At 37.7% G+C, this 18,407-nt stretch overlaps 2 protein-coding genes and 1 long non-coding RNA gene across 5 annotated transcripts in view; 1 reads left to right on the top strand and 2 right to left on the bottom strand.

The window, feature by feature from the left end:
- Positions 1 to 1,031: 1,031 nt before the first annotated feature.
- On the bottom strand, positions 1,032 to 3,460 carry pla2g12b (phospholipase A2, group XIIB). Its single transcript, XM_088350806.1, has 4 exons — positions 2,872 to 3,460; positions 2,704 to 2,780; positions 2,462 to 2,627; positions 1,032 to 1,272 (listed from the first exon to the last, which is right to left on the bottom strand). Exons 1-4 carry the CDS (start codon positions 3,290 to 3,292, stop codon positions 1,154 to 1,156), a joined length of 783 nt encoding a protein of 260 aa, XP_088206932.1. The 5' UTR covers positions 3,293 to 3,460; the 3' UTR covers positions 1,032 to 1,153.
- Positions 1,160 to 16,310, top strand: LOC148354109 (uncharacterized). Its single transcript, XR_015852398.1, has 3 exons — positions 1,160 to 1,284; positions 14,128 to 14,599; positions 14,675 to 16,310. It is a non-coding gene; the product is annotated as an uncharacterized LOC148354109 (long non-coding RNA).
- pde10a (phosphodiesterase 10A) overlaps positions 7,630 to 18,407 on the bottom strand; it is a 101,162-nt gene continuing 90,384 nt past the window's right edge. For all 3 annotated transcript variants that reach the window (XM_088350805.1, XM_088350804.1, XM_088350803.1), the window contains exons 11-22: positions 17,803 to 17,945; positions 16,862 to 16,954; positions 16,587 to 16,773; positions 15,342 to 15,484; positions 14,955 to 15,038; positions 14,744 to 14,894; positions 14,510 to 14,665; positions 14,185 to 14,357; positions 12,144 to 12,255; positions 11,993 to 12,073; positions 11,772 to 11,860; positions 7,630 to 9,584 (exon numbers count right to left, since the gene is read on the bottom strand). In XM_088350805.1, coding sequence (XP_088206931.1) covers positions 9,485 to 9,584; positions 11,772 to 11,860; positions 11,993 to 12,073; positions 12,144 to 12,255; positions 14,185 to 14,357; positions 14,510 to 14,665; positions 14,744 to 14,894; positions 14,955 to 15,038; positions 15,342 to 15,484; positions 16,587 to 16,773; positions 16,862 to 16,954; positions 17,803 to 17,945 — 1,512 coding nt within the window. In that variant the 3' untranslated portion in view covers positions 7,630 to 9,484. The remainder of the gene's footprint in view (positions 9,585 to 11,771; positions 11,861 to 11,992; positions 12,074 to 12,143; positions 12,256 to 14,184; positions 14,358 to 14,509; positions 14,666 to 14,743; positions 14,895 to 14,954; positions 15,039 to 15,341; positions 15,485 to 16,586; positions 16,774 to 16,861; positions 16,955 to 17,802; positions 17,946 to 18,407) is intronic.

Genomic DNA, 18,407 nt, shown 5'->3' on the forward strand with positions numbered 1-18,407 from the left:
CACTGAAAAAAAAAAAATTAAACAGTGTAAGTTACTGACTCGTTCTATTGTTTGAATAACGTATTGAACATGAATAGTTTAATTTCCCATTGAGTTAAACACAGTAAAATAAGAAACGTTGAACCGAACTGACGTCGTCAACGTAGAGGGTGCTAGCTAGCCAATTGCCGCGTTTTTTTTTTTTAAACACAATTTCCATCCTGACGTAAAATATACATTCATGCTTTGAAAGGCTAAATGATTTTGAAATGTTGTATAGTTTACCTCAAGGTACGCTAGGCTGACTCCAACAAAAGATGACCCGTCGCGTTGGACTGAAGAAAATGTTAGTCAAAAGTTGACAATCAATAGTAATGTGCCGTTTGCGAACGTAACGAATCTATAAGCAGACTCTTTGAAGTAAACGACGGGAGCCGGCTCGCTCCAATACATTTTTTAAACCACACGTTTTAAATGATATTCTTTGTGTGTTTTTCATTGGTTCGGTGTAGTCTCAGTCTAGGTTCAAATTTGAATTGCGCATTGATGAAAGTCATTTTGTTTGATAACTTATGGTCACGAAGAGTTGATCATTTTCATTATTTTTCCTAGGGATTCTGTGTTGATTGACTTTAAAGTAGCTCATTTAAAAAAGAAAAGAAAATTCGTGTTTGAATGACCTAAAACTTCACTCTAAAATCCTTTTTTGTATTGCTATTAAACTAGTATAATGCATTTTTCCAATGTTTTTTTATTATTTTTGTGAAAAGTGTCACATTGTTATTGTTAATATACCGATTAAAGAAACAAAACCGATGTGAAAAGGCGTTTGGGAACCGAAAGAGCAGACTCTCATCAGTGAGCCGAGCCAAAAGAGCTGAACATGAACATCCAAACCTGAATTTTACTGGAAATACGTCATGATCACCTGTGCGTGAAACCCAGTGGTGACAAGTAATGCAGAATATAAGTTTATAACATCTTGGTAAAAATACTAATAATACCAATAACAATAATTATTTTATTTCCTGCAACAATAACACTCATATAAATAATAATACAGTTCCATCTCATTGTTTGGGCCCCATTTTGATTCTTTCAGCATGTCATACGTCTTTCATTTGTGCAAAAGCGCCGTATTTTGTTTCCACGATGAAAAACATTGTCCATGTTGTCACAGTTCATCCTTCTCTTCTCCATCACAAACGCAGGCTGCCCTCTGGCTGTTCATGTAAGGTCTGCATCCGAGTGTCCACACTGTGCTGTGCAAGGCATCTGCCATCGACTCACAGGCTAGGATTTGAGGTGGGAAAGATGCAAAGCGGATTTTTACTGTTAATAGAATGGAGAGTTCCCGACAAATATAACAATGCTTGAATATAATAATGGCTTGGGGTTTAGAAAAAAAAAATGTAATACTACTTTGCAGTGGTTGCAATAGTTTCCAACCACTAAAATCTTTCTAGTGATCAGAAGGACCACCGTTGCCATTGTTTTTGGAATCCAATTTGTTGCAATGGCTTTTATTTTGGAATTTAAAATGATCATTTAAGAAAAAACGCAAATGGTCTTAATGAATTCAAGAGAATGTATATATATCTGCATGTACTCAAATGTTACAATATCTGTATGTAAGGGCATAGGTTTGGTCTTGGCATTGCTGGGTACATTTTTTCAAGCGATCACTTAATATTGGTCGGAAGAAAATAATGACTGCTTGATATTGGTGGGGGGCACATCCCCTCTGTCCATGCTGAAACTACACCCTTGTGTGTATAAGCATGTTCTTACACTTTGTCTGCAAACTGTCTGTAGTATAAACGATATCCACCCATCCATTTTCTGCGCCGCTTATCCTCACTAGGTTTGCTTGGGTCTAGGATGGGCTCCAGCACCCCCGCGAGATAAATAATACGTTCATGTTAAAATAATGTAAATATAAAAAGACAATCAACATACCATTGCTGTGCAACAGCGCTATTTTTTTAATGAAATCTTTACAATTCTAAACATGCAAAAATGCAAAATATACATAAAACATTTTGAGTTAAACGTTTTTTAGATGACTGTTACAATAATACGCTTTCACAATTATAAATAGGTGTTAACAAGTTACAAATTTGATTCCCCCTCTTTGAAATACAGTATCACGACTTTTTGTTTCTGTTATATAAAATAATAATATAAATAAATGAAATAAGGAAGCAAATTATGAATAGCAAATAATAAATATGTTGGATTTACATCAAATTTAAAACATGCCAATTTCGGGTTTTGTTTTTTTATTCAAAATTTTAGTGGTGTGTTTTGATTTTGCTTAATCAACCATTGTCAATACTTGTAATAAATTTTAATGTTTGTAGATTCAAACTGTTGATCAGAATATTTTATATGATTTATTGACTTATCTCAAGTGTTGACAACTGTTTTTTTCCCCAGTTGATCACATTATCATAGCTGAACAAACATGCAAAAATCTCACCTTGCACTTCAGAAACAAAGCCGAGACTCCTCTTTAGGTCGGAACAGATGTTGAGTAGGCAAGACCGGAATTTAGAGTCGCAATCGTATTTGTTGATACCGCAGTTGTCGTAGCAAACATCGAGTTGGTTGCAGCACTCCGTCATGGCAGGAATGCCGAGGTCGAGCTGGAACAAGAAAAGGTTTGCGTTTGAGTCAGAATTTGTCCATTAAATCATGCTTTTTCTGTTATGTAACATCCACCTGGAATCCCACCATGGAACTGCTGCAGCCGTTGGGCTCTTGGTGCTTGTAGCCGGGACGAGGTTGAGGACTTTCTCCTGAAGAAGATGCAGAAAGAATGTCATGCACAAAAAATGTTCACAAGAGACTAGTGAATTAAATCAACACAAAGATGTGAACTGGACTCACCGTATCTGCAGCGGTACTGACAAATGCCATTGCGTCCCCCCGCTAGCTCCACTAAGGAGTCAAAGTAGCCATGCACGGTTTGGAAACCATTTCGGATCGACATGATGCTCCAACTGCTGTGGTTGTTGTCAAGGGCTGCAGAAACATTTATCTGGACTGGCTGTATCTCATTGCTTTCCTCTTTTGTCTCATCTTTGGCTTCAGGTTCTTGCTTCTTTTCTACCTCTTGCTTCTCTTTTACTTCTTGGCTTTCATCTCCCTCTTCAGGACTGTCAGAACTGGCTAAAAGTTTCTCGTCCTGGTCTTGAAGATCCAGCTTAGGAGCCGCATCTGCCTCTTGTGCTGAGGATTGGTATAGGCCCAGTGTGGCACAGGAACCAGCAGACACAAAAAGGAGCAGAAGAAGAATCCGGAACTGCATGGTAGTGGCAAGAATGTCCGAATAGTGTCAACAGGGCGAGAACAACTCCAGCAAGTGAGCGATGACAATAACACTGGAAGCAGACTTTGACCTGTGATTAGGTCACAAGGGACAGCGGGGAAGTCGTTCCTACAAGGGAGCAAAAGTCAATTTCATCTATCTGGACGAGTCCCTAATCGGTTGTTTCGTCTCCTTTGTGGTGTTTGTGGACACTAAACAGCTGATGTCATCACAAATTTATCAGGAATACATGATGAAATGGTGAAATATAATCTTACTGATTTACTTACACAAATGTCTAATAAAATTAGAAAATTGTGATAAATTTCTTTATTTTAAGTAATGTAATCACGCAAACAAATATTTCACACGTTCTGGAGTCATTAAAATGTAATCGAAATATGGCAAGTCTGTTATTGTTTTCAAGTGAATGCTGCCCTCTAAAGTTCAAATCGAAAAATGCTCCACTGTCATCACTTCTCAATTAGGAGCTTTCCTTGTCTGACTCACCAGAACTGATGCCTGTGCCACTTTGGTGGGCACAACACGCCAGGGATTTGTTGTCCCGCCTGGCATATGTGACGGCACATGCTCCAAAATAAAATGGAACAGTTTTAATTTCCCTCAGGATGCATCCAAATCCAAATGAGTCTTCACGCACATCATCAAAGACGTCATTGAAGGCAGCTCGACAGTCAGTCTCTGAGGAACCTGCCCATATTCGACTTTTCCCTTTGATTTGATGACAGTATACATCGCTGTGTCGATTACGTTCGGATTGTGACTAACCCTAAACTCTACTCAAACCATCTAACCCTAAACTGCTGATCCTACTCTTAACTCCTATCCCCTGTCAATAAAGGCTTTACCCTAACCCTCAATCCCTAAACCCTTTCTAAACCTGCTGACCCTAAACCACTAATCATACTCTACCCCTAAACCTTAATCCTAACTCTAACCTAAACCTTAAACCCAAACTAAGCCTAAACCTCCAATCCTAAATCCAAACTGTACCCAAACTCTATCCCTCAATCCTAAACCTTACCCTCTAAAACTAACCCAAAACCTTACCCCAAGCCTTAAACCTCAAACCCCAAAGTCTAAATCCTAACTATAACTCTATGTAACCCTCTATCCATAAACCTAACCCTTAATTGATAAAACGTTTAAATTCCATGCTAAAAGCTAGCAGAGATGCAAGACTTGATATTAATCACCAAATTTTCCTAAAAAGCATCACAATTAAATCCCACAATGGTTATGACATGTAAAGAAAAATAAAATCCAGCATTCGTTTTGTATTTTTCAGGTATTTAATAAAATTCGTTTTGGCTACTGCTTACATTTACATTTGAAAACATTCCTCTATTATTCAGGGTAACAGTAACATGTTTGGAGCTTTTCGCTTGTCTCGGACAAAAAAAAACCAAACTCCCACATTATTTTTCTTTGTATAAAAAATATAAGTTAATTTAAATTTAATTCTAATTAAGAAAATAATAGGTATAATAGCAATAATAGTCATCATCATCAATAATAAAGATATGCTAACCATAGTGCAGATAACGATATAACTGGTGCAGAAGAGTAGAAGGAACAGTGCAGTGTTGTGGACGTCACCGTGTTCTCAACCATGTGGGGTGAAAAGTTGTCGGCTGTCAGATTCGTACACACATTCTTACGCGTGCACACTAAAAAAAGTGCATGACTGCCATTCAGTTTAGCACCGTTAGAGAAAAATAATTCTAGATTGTACACAGTACACACCTATAACTGTACAGTAGACCCCAGAGATACGACGTTAATCCGGTCTGAGATGGGGTCATAAAGTGAAATTGCCGTATAGCAAGGAGGAAACCTATGGTAATGCGTAGTTTATGTGTTTTTAATCCCCGGTGCCTCAGATACAAAACATTAAAATAACAAAATAGTATCTAGGAGGTACTACTTATGTGTATGTGCATATGATTAAATAACATTAGAAATAATTACACATGTTAAGGAAAACTATTTACTGGTACGGTGGAGTTAGTGGGGGGAGGCATAGGAGGGTGAAGACTATTGACTATTGATTATAATTGAAACTGATTTTGAAACTTCCTTTTGCTAAGATTGTACAGCACTTAGAAGATTTCCTTGTTTTAATTGTCTCCTTATTTTTAATAATAGTCTCCTTCATCAATTGGTTATGGCCTTGAAATTTAGCGAGGTTATTGATTTGTGTCCCTTCTTCATATTTCTCCGAGCTTCGTTTCCCTGGTTATCATGTTTTTTCTTCTCCCTTTAGCATCACTGCAAGCCTTAGACACATGGCGAATAAAAACTGTAGAAAAAATACAGTATTGTAACGCACTAACTCACAAATTACAAAGCATATGTGGTTCTAACATGAACAAAAAGAGAAAACCAGTGTTGTTCGGGTGTTCATACAGTACAGTATTAGCATTTTCATGATGCCATGATGCAAACCAGAATTTTATATGGTGGTGACAAATGGCAAACAGGCACGACGAAGACGTAACTCTACATATGCACAACCACCGCAAAGTTTGAATTTTAAACGTGTTTGGGCATGCAGTTGGATGTTTTTGAACAGAAAAAGAAAAGCATTGTGGGAGAGAGTTTAGCCAATAGCCTATCAACATTATTTTGATACCGTGGTGCAAACCAATCGCAAACCAGCATTTTATGACGTCGCCCAATAACTGAGAGGCATCTTGGAGATGTAACTTGGCATATACAGGAGCAACGCAAAATTGAAATTTGAAAAGTTTAGGCCACGCAAAATAAGTTGTTTACGTCGTATAGTGGGGGGAAGCCGTAGTGCGGGGTTGGAAAATCATATTTTTCCCTCCGGTAATGTAAAAACATTGTAAGGTGGGGTTGCCGTATCCTGCGGGTCCACTGTACTTTTAAAATGCAAATTATAGATCAACTTCAGTTTAAGTGCATGCTAACTGTTGCTCTTGGTCATAACTTATTGGAAGCAAATCTGAACAGTAAGACTGAACACACCGATGCCACATTCAGTGGATCAACAGAACATTAGACAAAGTCTACTCACCCCTGTTTCAACACAGAAAGACATTTATTAGGGGTGTGTAGACCAGGGGTCACCAACTTTTGAAGGTGAGAGAACCCTTTTGGTTACATATTTGTGCAAAGGGCTACCGATTTCTAAAATGACATTTATCAGGGTTCATACGTCTTTTTTTCATGGCCCAGTTCCAGTACCTTTTAAGGAAGAAATCCAGCACTGATTGAAAGAACGTGTTTTCTTTTTTTACTTTGATGATTAAAAAAAAAGTAGCTATTTTGCTGCTAGCATAAATTTACGAGCTATTCCTATCTATGATTTTTTTCGTGTCAGTGGGCTACTATAAACTGACATGAATTCTGCTGCAGCATTCTGCTTCAACAATGCACGCGCAGCTTTAATACGTCACACATGTTTACAACACGGAAAGGGATCTATAGGTGTTGGGTAATAATAGAGTTGAATTTGGAAGACAAAAAAGAAAGTACTATATATATAAAAGGAGATAAAGGAGCCAAATTTGGACTCATTTTAATGATATTGATTGCTCCAAAGCGGAGTGCATTCAATCTCTCCTTTTGTTTTACTTATTCTAATTTATGTTTTTATTTTATATTTTTTTGCATGTTTTTAGAGGATCTTTGTCTAAATTGTTTAAAATAGAATTGTAAATACAGTAATCAATATTTTTGCAGTTTAACATATATTTGTAGCGCTGTCTTGTTCCACAGACAGACTGAGGAGATCCTTTCTCTGTCATGCCATGAGGCTCTTTAACTCCACCCAGGGGAGTAAAAGCCCACATTGAGCCCTAATCTCACATTTGCATATTTTGCTTTATTTTTACTGCAGTGTCTAACTTTGGGAACATTATTTAAGTGCTTTTTATTCTACATGTTATACTGGGTATTTTTGTATTCTATATCTCTTGTTTTATTTTATTTTTTAACATGAGGATACTGCTGGAAATGTCAACTTCCCTACGGGTATTAATAAATTATCTATCTATCTGAAAAGTTAATGTTTTTAATTTTGTATGCGTTTTCTGAGATTTTGTGTTGTTGTTTGAATTTAAATCTGTTCAGTGTGTAAAGACCTAAAATTATTTTGTATTTTTTTTTTTGTTGACCTGTGAATGTTTTGATTTTCTATTTCATGTGTATGGGATACCCTGATAAAACATATTAATTTACAAATTACCAAATAATTTGGTGCATAGTTTTTATTATCATTGATCATTATGACATTGAGAAAAAAATCTGGAAAATCAGTGAGCTGAGCCAAAAGAGCCATTTTTCTAAAAAAAAAAGCTTGGGTGCGACCAGTAGGGGGCGGTGACGCGTCATATAACAACGCCATAATGACAAGCCACCAGAGCAGGCTTGGCTGCGTCATTTAAAAAAACAAAATGTTTTCTTTATTTATAGGGTTTAGACTGCCAAGAAACAACATTACAATTCAAGCATTTTCAAGGATTTCAAGCACCCGTACGAACCCTGAATCATGTTATGGTTTTACTATGTTATTATCATGTTATTACTAGGTTGTAATTATTACATGTAGGACTAAAATAGGGACAGTCAACCACCACGTTGGAGACCCCTGGTGTAGACTTTTTCTAAAGAAAGTGCACAATGACTCTGTTGAGGGGGGGCCACGTTTGCCTTTGCAAACCCAATTATTAGCAGGACAGCGTCCACTGGAATGACTGTTCAGAACACAGCTGAGAAAATGTCTTTAGGAAGATCTTGTTTGCAGAAAAAGAAGTGGACGGTAAAGTGAGGAATCAAGTCCCAGAGTTACATGCAGCTTAGCAGATTCGACATTGACGAAACAAAGCCGTGCTTAAGTCTCGTTTCCACACATGTACGTGTGTGAAGAAATCCCGTGTAAAATGTCCTCAAGATGTTTTATAAACATTCGTGACTGCTTGCAAAAGTCTTGAGTAGGGATGCACCGAATTTTCCACAAGACGATGACATTTTCAGTTTTGTCCGAAAGGAAAAAAAAATTAAAAACTGAACTGACGAATGTCTTGTATAAAGTGAGGTGAACCGTGCGAAGCTATCTTTCACTCAGGGCGGATATGGTGCATGACACAGCTGCTTATATATTATATATATAAGAATTATATACCGTACTTTTACTGCAGTGACTTGCTAAGAAATAATGTACGATATAAAAACATGAATAACTATACTACTAGAAGCTCATTTTAAGAGTTTGTTGAGTGTCTGTCTCTCCACAAGTCACCTTAAATTTCCACAATAGAAGAAACCATTTAAATTAATTTTGACACACGATTTTTTTGCCTGCAGTGCAGATTCCACTACTCTTAATTATACTACGCCTTTGGAAACAAAATTGATAATGTTTGTCCTTTGTTTCATTTTTGGTTGTATGCCAAACATTTCACATTTTCGGTTTTCAGTATAGGCCTTGAATTTTCATTTCGGTGCATCCCTAGTCTCATTGCCAGTTGACTGCCAAAGGAGGCATTGTTTTAACTATTGAATTTTGTACCGGGATTTCTGCCGTCTGCATTCAAACAGGTTGTGTGTCTTTATTCAAGTACTGCAAAGGATTTGTTGCTCAAAAAGTAAGAAAAAAACAACATTCTGATGCCCCTGCCCCCCTTTCCCCCTGACGGACACATTCCTGACGTCTCTGAATACCTTGCTGAAGTAGTAGTGACCCATTTACTGCAGAAGGCAAACAGTACCATTTGCAAAAAACAACAAAAAAAAAGACAAGGTTTCACCTCACCTTCCGGTTAAAGGTTCAGTGTAAGGCCTCTCAAATGCAAGACCACAAAGAAATAATAATAATAATAAAACCTAATACGAAATAACATAAAGCCCAAAAAAACAAATCCAAAATGGCACAAAATCCATTTCAACAAATAAATTCCCAAACGAAGTGGATGTAGGTTTTTTTTGTCCTACCCCCTTTGCTGTCAGTCTCTGGGATGGGTGAACACATCAGCATGGACACCTTCGTCACCCAGTGAGGTAACTTGTGTGTTTTTGTTAAGTCAAGGCGCCTTTTTGCTGATCTAGCCCCGCTTCTCACCCCTTTTAAAGAAAAATTTAAAAAAAGCTTTGTGACTGCAGCAAAGTTCAGGTTGTTGTGAAGAGCAGTCAAGCCTTTGGTAGTCAGTTGTCCACCTTGACAGGTCCTGAATCGGGAGGTCGGATGGGGACTACGTCCTCCACTTCGCCATGCGCTATTTTCTCCCATTGGCTCAAGTTCTCCCTGAAAACAAAACAATAATACATGAAAATGATGGGTGGACCAAGTAAAACATTGGAAAATGAAACAGACAACAGTATTATGAGGTTAGGTCAAAGAGATACAGTCCACGTTTTGTTTCCATCTACACCAAAAACTAGAGTCTTCTTCATTGTCGAAAACTAGATTTTTCATCAAACATTTACATAACAGTCTTCTATAACAAAAATGTTTTGTTTTGCACTAAAAACTAGGATGATCTTTTTCTGTAATAATGTTCGAACATCATCCTCTTGGCCAAACATTATCAGATTCAGTGGAATAAGATGTTTTTTCAGCCCCCTCGTTACAGCATTTGTCTCATTAAACGACATTTAAAACTAATTGTTTTGCGTGCCCAAAAACTTGCGGTGTTTGTGCATCTGATGAGTTGCAAATCTAAGGGGCCAGCCTGCTATTGGTTGATGTCGTTTACGATTCTGGTCTGCTGTTGGTTTGCATGCTTTTGGCTGAACTCCACTCTACAATGCTCTTTGCTCAACATTGGCAATACAATATTGTATTGTACTGTATTTATTAGATATGAGCCCCAAGGCTCGCAGAGATGCTAAAGAAAGAAAAAAAAAACTTTGAAAATTGAAACTAGCACTCATCGAGAAATAAGGCTCCCCCTGCAAAGTTACATTGCAATAACAATCGACGATTGACACTATTATTGAGAATAAGAAGGTGATTAAAGCAACAAAGTTTTTTAAGACCATAACAATCCTCGCAAGTGTAATTTTAAAAATCAGTTTTATGTTTAATATGCCGTGTCCCTTCTCCTCTGCATCCACTGTACCAGCTCAAGTCACATCACACCAAAGGTAAATCAAATGTCCTTTTTCCTTCATATGCATATTTATTTATCTGATATTTAATCATTTACAACTATATTGCACATAAGTAGTACCTTCTATATACATTTTTTTAATATGGATGTTTTTACCTGGGGTAAAAGGGATTTGGAAACTATTATCAAATTACCATAGGCAATTTCACTTACTTCAGAATAGATTAATGCCATATACCATGGATCTACTTTATTTCAAAGGTACCGTATTTTTCGCACTATAAGGCAAGCCTAAAAGCCTTTATTTCTTTTTTCAAAAGCTGACCATACGCCTTATAATACATTGCGCCTTATAAATGGATCAATAATGAGTCGCAAGGTTTCGCAACTAAGACAAGCAGCCACCGACTCGATTTTTTTCCCCCGTAGGAAAAGTACTCCACGATGTATGCTGGGTCCTTTTTAGCATTTACAGGCTCACCTAGGCTAAAGCAGGGCAAAACAAAGCCTCCAATTGGCCGAAAAGATGTGAATAGAATGCTTGGTTGCTCGACGGCCTGGAGAAAACCTTTTTTACTAGTCTGGATTTGTAAACAGGAATTATGGGGCTAAACAGACAGCTAGCAACAAGCAATGTCCATCGATAGAGAGATACTTCTCGGCAGATTTTTTTTTAATTTGTTTTCATTATTGCGTGTTTTGGATTATGTATTTACTATACTCACGGATATAAGAGAACCATGGTTGCGTATTATTATTGAATGTGATGGCTGCAAGACAACTTTGGTGAGCTACTCTGGCTTTATCTTTTCCCAGTATCATGTTTCAGACTGATCTTGATGTTTCTGTGATGAGTCTATTTTAAAATTCAATTCAATGTGTTTATTTTCATATGCACAGTAAAGAACCACGTTTCCCTGCACAATGAAATTCTTACTTTGCTGTACACACAGTTGCCAGTGAAAAAGAAAATACAAACTAGGATATGGTTGGCATTTCTTGAATCCCAAGAGTTTAACCTTCCTGATGATATGTGGAATGACACATTTGAGTGATTGGTGACATCGTGCAGACACCGTGTCCGTACGTGTCGGAGACTGTATTTGCTTCTTTGCGAGCCATCGGAATGTTAAGGGGTTAATAAGTTTGACTGAACTATCTGACTGTTTCGTTGACGTTCCCACTGTAGCACCTTATAGTCCAGTGCGCCTTATGCATGGAAAATATAGGACAAAAAACTTTTTGGAGGGTGCGCCTTGTAACCCAGTGCGCCTCATTGTGCAGAAAATACTGTAATTTGAAACCAAAGCCATTAATTTCCATTTTCATCTCTTGGAATTTGGTTACATTAATTATTAAGACTAGTATAGGTTTCTTACTTGCATGCTTTCAGAAGTGGACTGGATGGTGGGAAAAGATTTGCGAGTGTTGTGTAACATGGAATTGCCACGGCATTGTAGAATCCCACCTAAAAAAATGAAGGACAGGTATTACACACACTTCTGGTTTAATAGCTTATGTATTTTTGTGGGTTACAATTATACCTTGAATGCCAATGTAAATTAGCAACAAAATCTCAAAATGAGAGAGCTTGTCTTACTTGGCCTTGAGGGACTTCATCCTTCTTGTCTCGATCCATCATTGAAATGGGCTGCATCCCGATCTTCTTCATTTCATCCCCCTGTGGATCAGAAACGCTTTAATTCCGTACGAATAATACATCAAATGTATCGGAACATTAGCATCGGTACCTCGGCCCAGAATTCCGCGTAGATGTCGTTGGCTGTGAGTCGTGTGATCTGCCACTGCTTAGTTACGGAGCACAGGTCACATGCTGTCATCATCAGACCAATCACACGGTCCCTGGAGGTGAGAAAAGCTACATTATCGCCTGCCGTGCTCGTATGCTGCTCGTTAAAAATAATCTGATTTTAAAGGGGAAGGTTATAAAAAAGGCACGTTTGGCTCATTTTGGACAAAACATGCCTAACTAAAATATACTAGCCATCAGAGGGTGCTGCATAAATTGAGAACAACATGGTCTTTGTAACAGATCCAGTTTACCCCTGGAATATGGAACAAAACTTTCACCTTGCAGTGTGGAATATGATGTTTTTTTCAGCCCCCCTTTACGGCATTTCCACCCTTTACACGACATCAACAATCAATAGTTTTGCATGCCAGAAAACGGAGAAAACTAAAATATTGCAGAGTTTGTGCGTGTGTAGAGTAACGTTTCTAAGATGCTTGTCTGCTTTTGGTCGATGTTGTATAAAATGGTGGTCTGTTATTGGTTTGCGTCTACGTCACGGCATCATGAAAATGTCGACATGTGATTGTCTGAACAATAACCCACAATGTCCTTCGCTCCGTTCGTAAAGACTTTGCGGGTCTGCGATACATTATTTATTTGTACTGTATTTAACTGATATTGGTCCCAAAATAGAAAACATGGTAACCATGGAAACAAAGCTTGCGATTTTAAAGAAAGACAAAAAAGGCACACAAATGGCGATCAAGACTATTACCAAAAATAAGTGGGTCGATTAAAGCAATGAAATGTATCAAAGGCATGACAATCCTTGTAAATGGAAGTATTGTCTCCTCCCTCCTTTGCATCCACCTGCTACTCCACTTAACGAGCTCAAGTAATGTCAGACCAAAGGCAATTAATTTTCTTTTTCATGGAATAAAGTAAAAAGAAAAATAATAATGACAATTTTGTGTCAACATAAGGGCCAGATTCTAATGCAAATTATATCTATATCATTTGAACATTGGAAATATTTATCATATTGAAAGATTTAACCCAAAATAAAACAAATTTATTGACACCATTTTGAAAAGTTGGTTTACATTTTTGATATTTTTTGGCGGATAAAAATTTTGCTACGAATAAAATTTAATTTATTGCTTTTTCGTTGTTTTTGTTTTGTATGATATATTTAATTGTAATGTGATCCTTGGATAAGGTGGTAGGAAAAGAGTATTTCAATCATTTGCATTGTTAAATTATTTGACAATCCTCGGATTTTGTATTGTTTTATATCACAGAATTTTCAGTTGTTTAGTGCTCTATTTTTCCATGTATCAGAAACTTCAATAATTGAATTTAGAATACTAAAAACGAGTTTCTAAAAAATCTGATTCATTGATTCATCGAAAGAATAAGAATAATTGATCAATTATTTAAAAAAAATCGTTAGTTGCATCCCAATTCGGAACGCATTACCACAGATTTCTATCCCCTGCTGTGCAGTAATTTTACCTCAAAACAGCCTAATATTTTATCTACTGTATTCCAATTTTTTATTTCCAATTTCCAAGACAATGACCATGTATTAGGGCAATTTTAAAGAATTTTGATAAGTTTATTCTCAGACACCTCCAAAGGAGATTGCATAGGTTGCAAGTCCGTTATTTTGACTATGATTGTGCACTGTTGTTTTATTTTTTGACTATTATGAACTGTCAACATCATTGTCACTATCGGCCACTCTTGTTGCCGTGGTTAGATTTTCCCAACCTATTAAGGCGGATCTGCTTTGTAACCGAGAAAGTTTGAAATAAGTGAAGGCTCAGGGGAGGGCCTTTTGAACGGGTTGGAATCTCTTATCTGAGGTTCCCTGTTCTTACAAGTTCAAAATCAACTGAAGTCTTTTCTCCTTATTTTCAGTATCTGCTAAACATTCTTTTGCTAATAGTACTAAACATCCTATTCAATCTCTTTTGCAGGTGTTCAATACTAAAAACCGAACAAACTTAAAAGATTACAAACAGCAGTGAGCTCACCTATGAGAGTGGTTATTGAAGTCCAGCCCACCCGAAGAAAGAAGCTCCGACAGCTGCTGGTGGTTAGTGAAGTAAAGCGCCAGGTCAGTGGCAATGATGGCCTTGCGAATGATCTCTAGCACCTGCTCGTACTCGCTGGAATTGAGGTTGGAGAAAATATTGTGCCCTTCCAGCTATGAGAAACAAAGAGATCAATAAAAAAGCAAAAGCTCCACTTATGAGGCGTTCACTTCAGCTAGGCTATAAGACGTAAACCAAGGAACTGCTCTGGGCAGGAATGCCACTGAGGTGTGCTTCTGAATTTGTGCACATTTTGGAGCTCTACCTGCAAAATGGAGACAGTCTGAGAGAAGTGATGCTGCTCCATGGTGGAAGTGGAGTAGAGAGCAGCCAGCGGGTGGTCGAACTTCTGCAGGTACGTGTTGCTGTACCCTCGATGGTCCAGGTCGTGACACAGGCAGGCTATCAAAAGTCCCTTCTTCTGCAAAAGGAAAGATCCTTCTTGCTGTCACAAAGTCGCAACATATCAAATCCGCTGGTAACCCTGAAAGTGGCGGACCTCAAGCTCTGTGAACGTCCCCGGGGTCTTCTGGAGGATGGCATACATGCAGTGGGCCACGGTCACAGCATGCTTCCAGTTGTGGTAGGGCACACGCCTGTAGTTCTTGCGTACTGACATGGTGAACCGGCACAGCTTCTCCAGCTCAAAGCTATGCCGGGCGGGAAAACGGATCAGGAAATCGGATTTCGGCACATTGGGTGTTCCTCACCTGGTCTTTCCACAGGAGCTGTGGACCATGTAGATGAAAACTGCAGGCCAGATCTCCTCAAATGGACTTATGTCAAAGTGAAACCTGCAGGAGAAAGAGGAGTTCTTTGGACAACTAGAAGTATTTTCTTGTTGAACCAAATTAATAAGTATTTATATATTATAGAAAAGGAAAATGCCGTAAAGAGAGGCGGAACAACATCTTGTTCCACACCCTAAATCAAAAATGTCGTAAGACGAGGACACCATATACTGGGGATCTGCTGTAGTTTAAGATAGTCCCAAAAAATTAGAAGGGATTTAAATAACTCTTTAAGCAACACGAGCTTCATACGTCTCTGAGGGACAATCACGCATTTAAAATGTCTTACAACATTAGATTACTTACGTTTCGATCTCTTTGTAAATGGGTGTAGGGAGATTGAGTTGAGTGAGTGTTTTCCATTCTTCTGCGGTGCAAATGCTGTGGTAAGACAGCTTTTCCATCGTCACTCTGTATATGCATTCCGAGTGGCGTATTCGGTGGTACATCTACACACAATAACGGGGAAAGTCCCAGAAAAAAAAAACATTAGCAATATCAGTGATTTCTAAGTTTCACGCACAAGAACTAGGGATGCACCAAATTTTTGGCACTGAAAGATTTTTTGGGCCGGAGATGACCCAAACTCCACTTTAGGTTCCGTTGGAAATACAAAGTAAAACTGAAAGAAAGGTTTGCAAAAGAACGATGCTGTGATAAAGTTACGTCAAAAGTGAGGCGAGCCGTTCGAAGCTGGCTTTCACTAAGGTTGAAGTTGGCGCACGACGCAGCTGTTTATTTTTCATTTTTCACATGAGAAGGAAAGGAATTACTCCAAAAAGAGTTTGTCCTTCTGGTTCCGAGTTTCGTTCACCACGAGCCTGCTGTTAGCTAATATTTACATGGTTATGCTATATATCCAACTTACTACAGTTGAACCAATTTAATTTGTAAAAATGTACTTTGTGTGTGACATTCAGTCAGTTAGCAGGTGCAAAGCTACCTACGGTGAGATTTAAATTGACTATTTTTACAATATGAGTGACTCGTTTGTTGCATTAGACTGCGCCAACTACCACACCATCATAAGTTCCTTATACTTGGTTTTTTTTCACTATTCACTTTTCTATCTGTTAAAAATTAATTGCTGCAAAAATAACTTATTAAAAAAAAAGCGCGAGATTTTGCAATGTAGCCGCTGCAAGCTATTTATTTTTCTATATAACGTCACTCTAAGTGCAATGAACTTGTCTGTGTTATTTGCATATTCAATTTTTCAACAAGTTTTCTTCTTTATCAACTTGTCTGAGTTTTTTAATTTCATAAATGCTTATGTGGTCGTTTTACAGGGATTGCTTTCCTTCAGAAGGGTATATATTTGGGGGTGAGAGACAGACACTTAACACTTAAAATTAGTATTTAGTAATAGGCATGTCAGTTATTTGAATTGAATTCATCATTTTATAATGAACCTTCTTTAACAAGTCAAAACAAGTATGTGGTGATATGTTTGACTCTCGGTTTTCGGCTAAGCATTTCACTTTTTTGGTTCAGCCTAAAAATTTCATTTTGGTTCATCCCGAATAAGAAATATTGGATCCAGCCACTCACATTTGCACAGTGTAAGGCCAAAGCACAGAAGACGGCGAACATCTTGAAGTTGTTCTCATCTGTTTTAGTGAAGGCACTACCGCTTAACTTATTCACCATCTGCACCACTCCGATAACAGTCCCCCTGCTCACGATGGGCATGCACAGGATGTTGCGCGTGGTGTAACCCGTTTTAAGGTCCACCTCCCTGTTGGATGTGATCCAACCGTCATATAAATCAGTTCAGTACACAAGTCGTAAAGATAGGGAGAGTGGAATGAAACAGAAATACTTACCGGTTAAACCGTGGATCTGCATAGGCATCTGGGATATTTAGGACTTCCCCTGTCCGAGCTACTTGACCGGCTATTCCTTTGTCTATAGAAAACCTGTGGAAAAGTCAAAGAACAAGGACAGAGTCAAAGATGCCTTGACAAATTTGCAGCTGAAAAACTATTGAGTTCCATTAGTGCAAAATAATTTCAATATGTGTGTGTATAATATATACAAAGTATAATAATATTTGATTGGTGCCTAAGTTCTACTGATGTATAGTTTGACAATGTGTTGCGTGTCATTGCTGTGTGTATATCCTAACTCCATTAGTACTGTATGTGTGTACATGTTTAGTATGGATGTTCGTGTAAATGTCAGCTGCCATTGTTTATGTGCATGTGCAACGTGTCGTATGGGGTTCCTTTAGTGCCAAAATCCTGTCTACTTATAAAATGACGTTTGCCAATATTCTGTTGTTTGTAGTCTGTTTATGTCATGCACGTCAGTCGTGTTGCATATCATTTTTGCTTGCATACGTCAAGTGTTTTTGTCCGTGTCATTATCAGCTGCCATTGCATATGTGGACGTGCAACATGTCATATAGGTTCCTATCAGTTCACTGCCTAAATCCTGTCAAAGTATAATATGGCTTTCAATTAATGCCAAAATTGTGTTGGTGTGTAGTTTGACAATCATGTGGGGTCATTGTTAACTTATGTTGTATGTGTGCACGTGTTAAGTGTCGTTGATCGTGTAGATGTCACGTAACACATACATACATACACACACCAAAAGTTCGAACGACACTTTACATATGCACACAGCAATTACACGCACTACTAACATACAGCACATCATCAAACTACACATAAACTGAATTTTAGAAGTAATGAATAGGAATCTTATATATAAACAGGATTTTAGCACCAATGGAACCCCATAAAAAATTGACTGTACCCACCGAATTTCTTTGGTTTTCCTAAAGACGGGCTTGCCTTCGTTCTCCTCGCCGATATCGAACAGGTCCGAATACAGTTCTTTGTTGTTTTGATCGACCTGGAAGAGTGCACACCTGTCGGCATTCACCAGGTTTTTTGCATATATCTGCAGAGAAAGCAAAGCTTGCAATTAGTCGGAACCTAAACATGAACATTATTATTGGTATAGGTAGTATTTGTTATTACAATATTTCCACGAGTGTCGTCTGAAAGGAAGTTTGCCAAATATTTGGGACTAGATCAAATCAAGCTACTGAGATTTAAACCATTTGGTATCAATCCTATTTTTTTTAGATTTTTTTTTATCTTATGAGTCTTTTTTTTACATGTTTATAATGAAATACTATGTCTAATCTTGTCTTAAACAATGCACATTAAGTTGGAATCAATGACATCAAATTATATATATATATATATATATATATATATATATACTGGACTGTCTCAGAAAATTAGAATATTGTGATAAAGTTCTTTATTTTCTGTAATGCAATTAAAAAAACTAAAATGTCATACATTCTGGATTCATTACACATCAACTGAACTATTTCAAGCCTTTTATTATTTG

Source organism: Urocampus carinirostris, chromosome 13, assembly GCF_059441175.1.
Source record: "Urocampus carinirostris isolate Australia breed hairy pipefish chromosome 13, RoL_Ucar_1.0, whole genome shotgun sequence".
NCBI classification, from domain to species: Eukaryota; Metazoa; Chordata; class Actinopteri; order Syngnathiformes; family Syngnathidae; genus Urocampus; species Urocampus carinirostris.

What these genes read in the sequence shown, in the direction of transcription:
- pla2g12b (XM_088350806.1), bottom strand. Translation starts at nt 3,292, where the DNA reads ATGCAGTTCCGGATTCTTCTTCTGCTCCTTTTTGTGTCTGCTGGTTCC. An exon ending in TCAGTACCGCTGCAGATACG is followed by an intron (nt 2,781 to 2,871) that starts GTGAGTCCAGTT and finishes CATCTTCTTCAG; the next exon opens with GAGAAAGTCCTCAACCTCGT. An exon ending in CTTTGTTTCTGAAGTGCAAG is followed by an intron (nt 1,273 to 2,461) that starts GTGAGATTTTTG and finishes CTCAAATCCTAG; the next exon opens with CCTGTGAGTCGATGGCAGAT.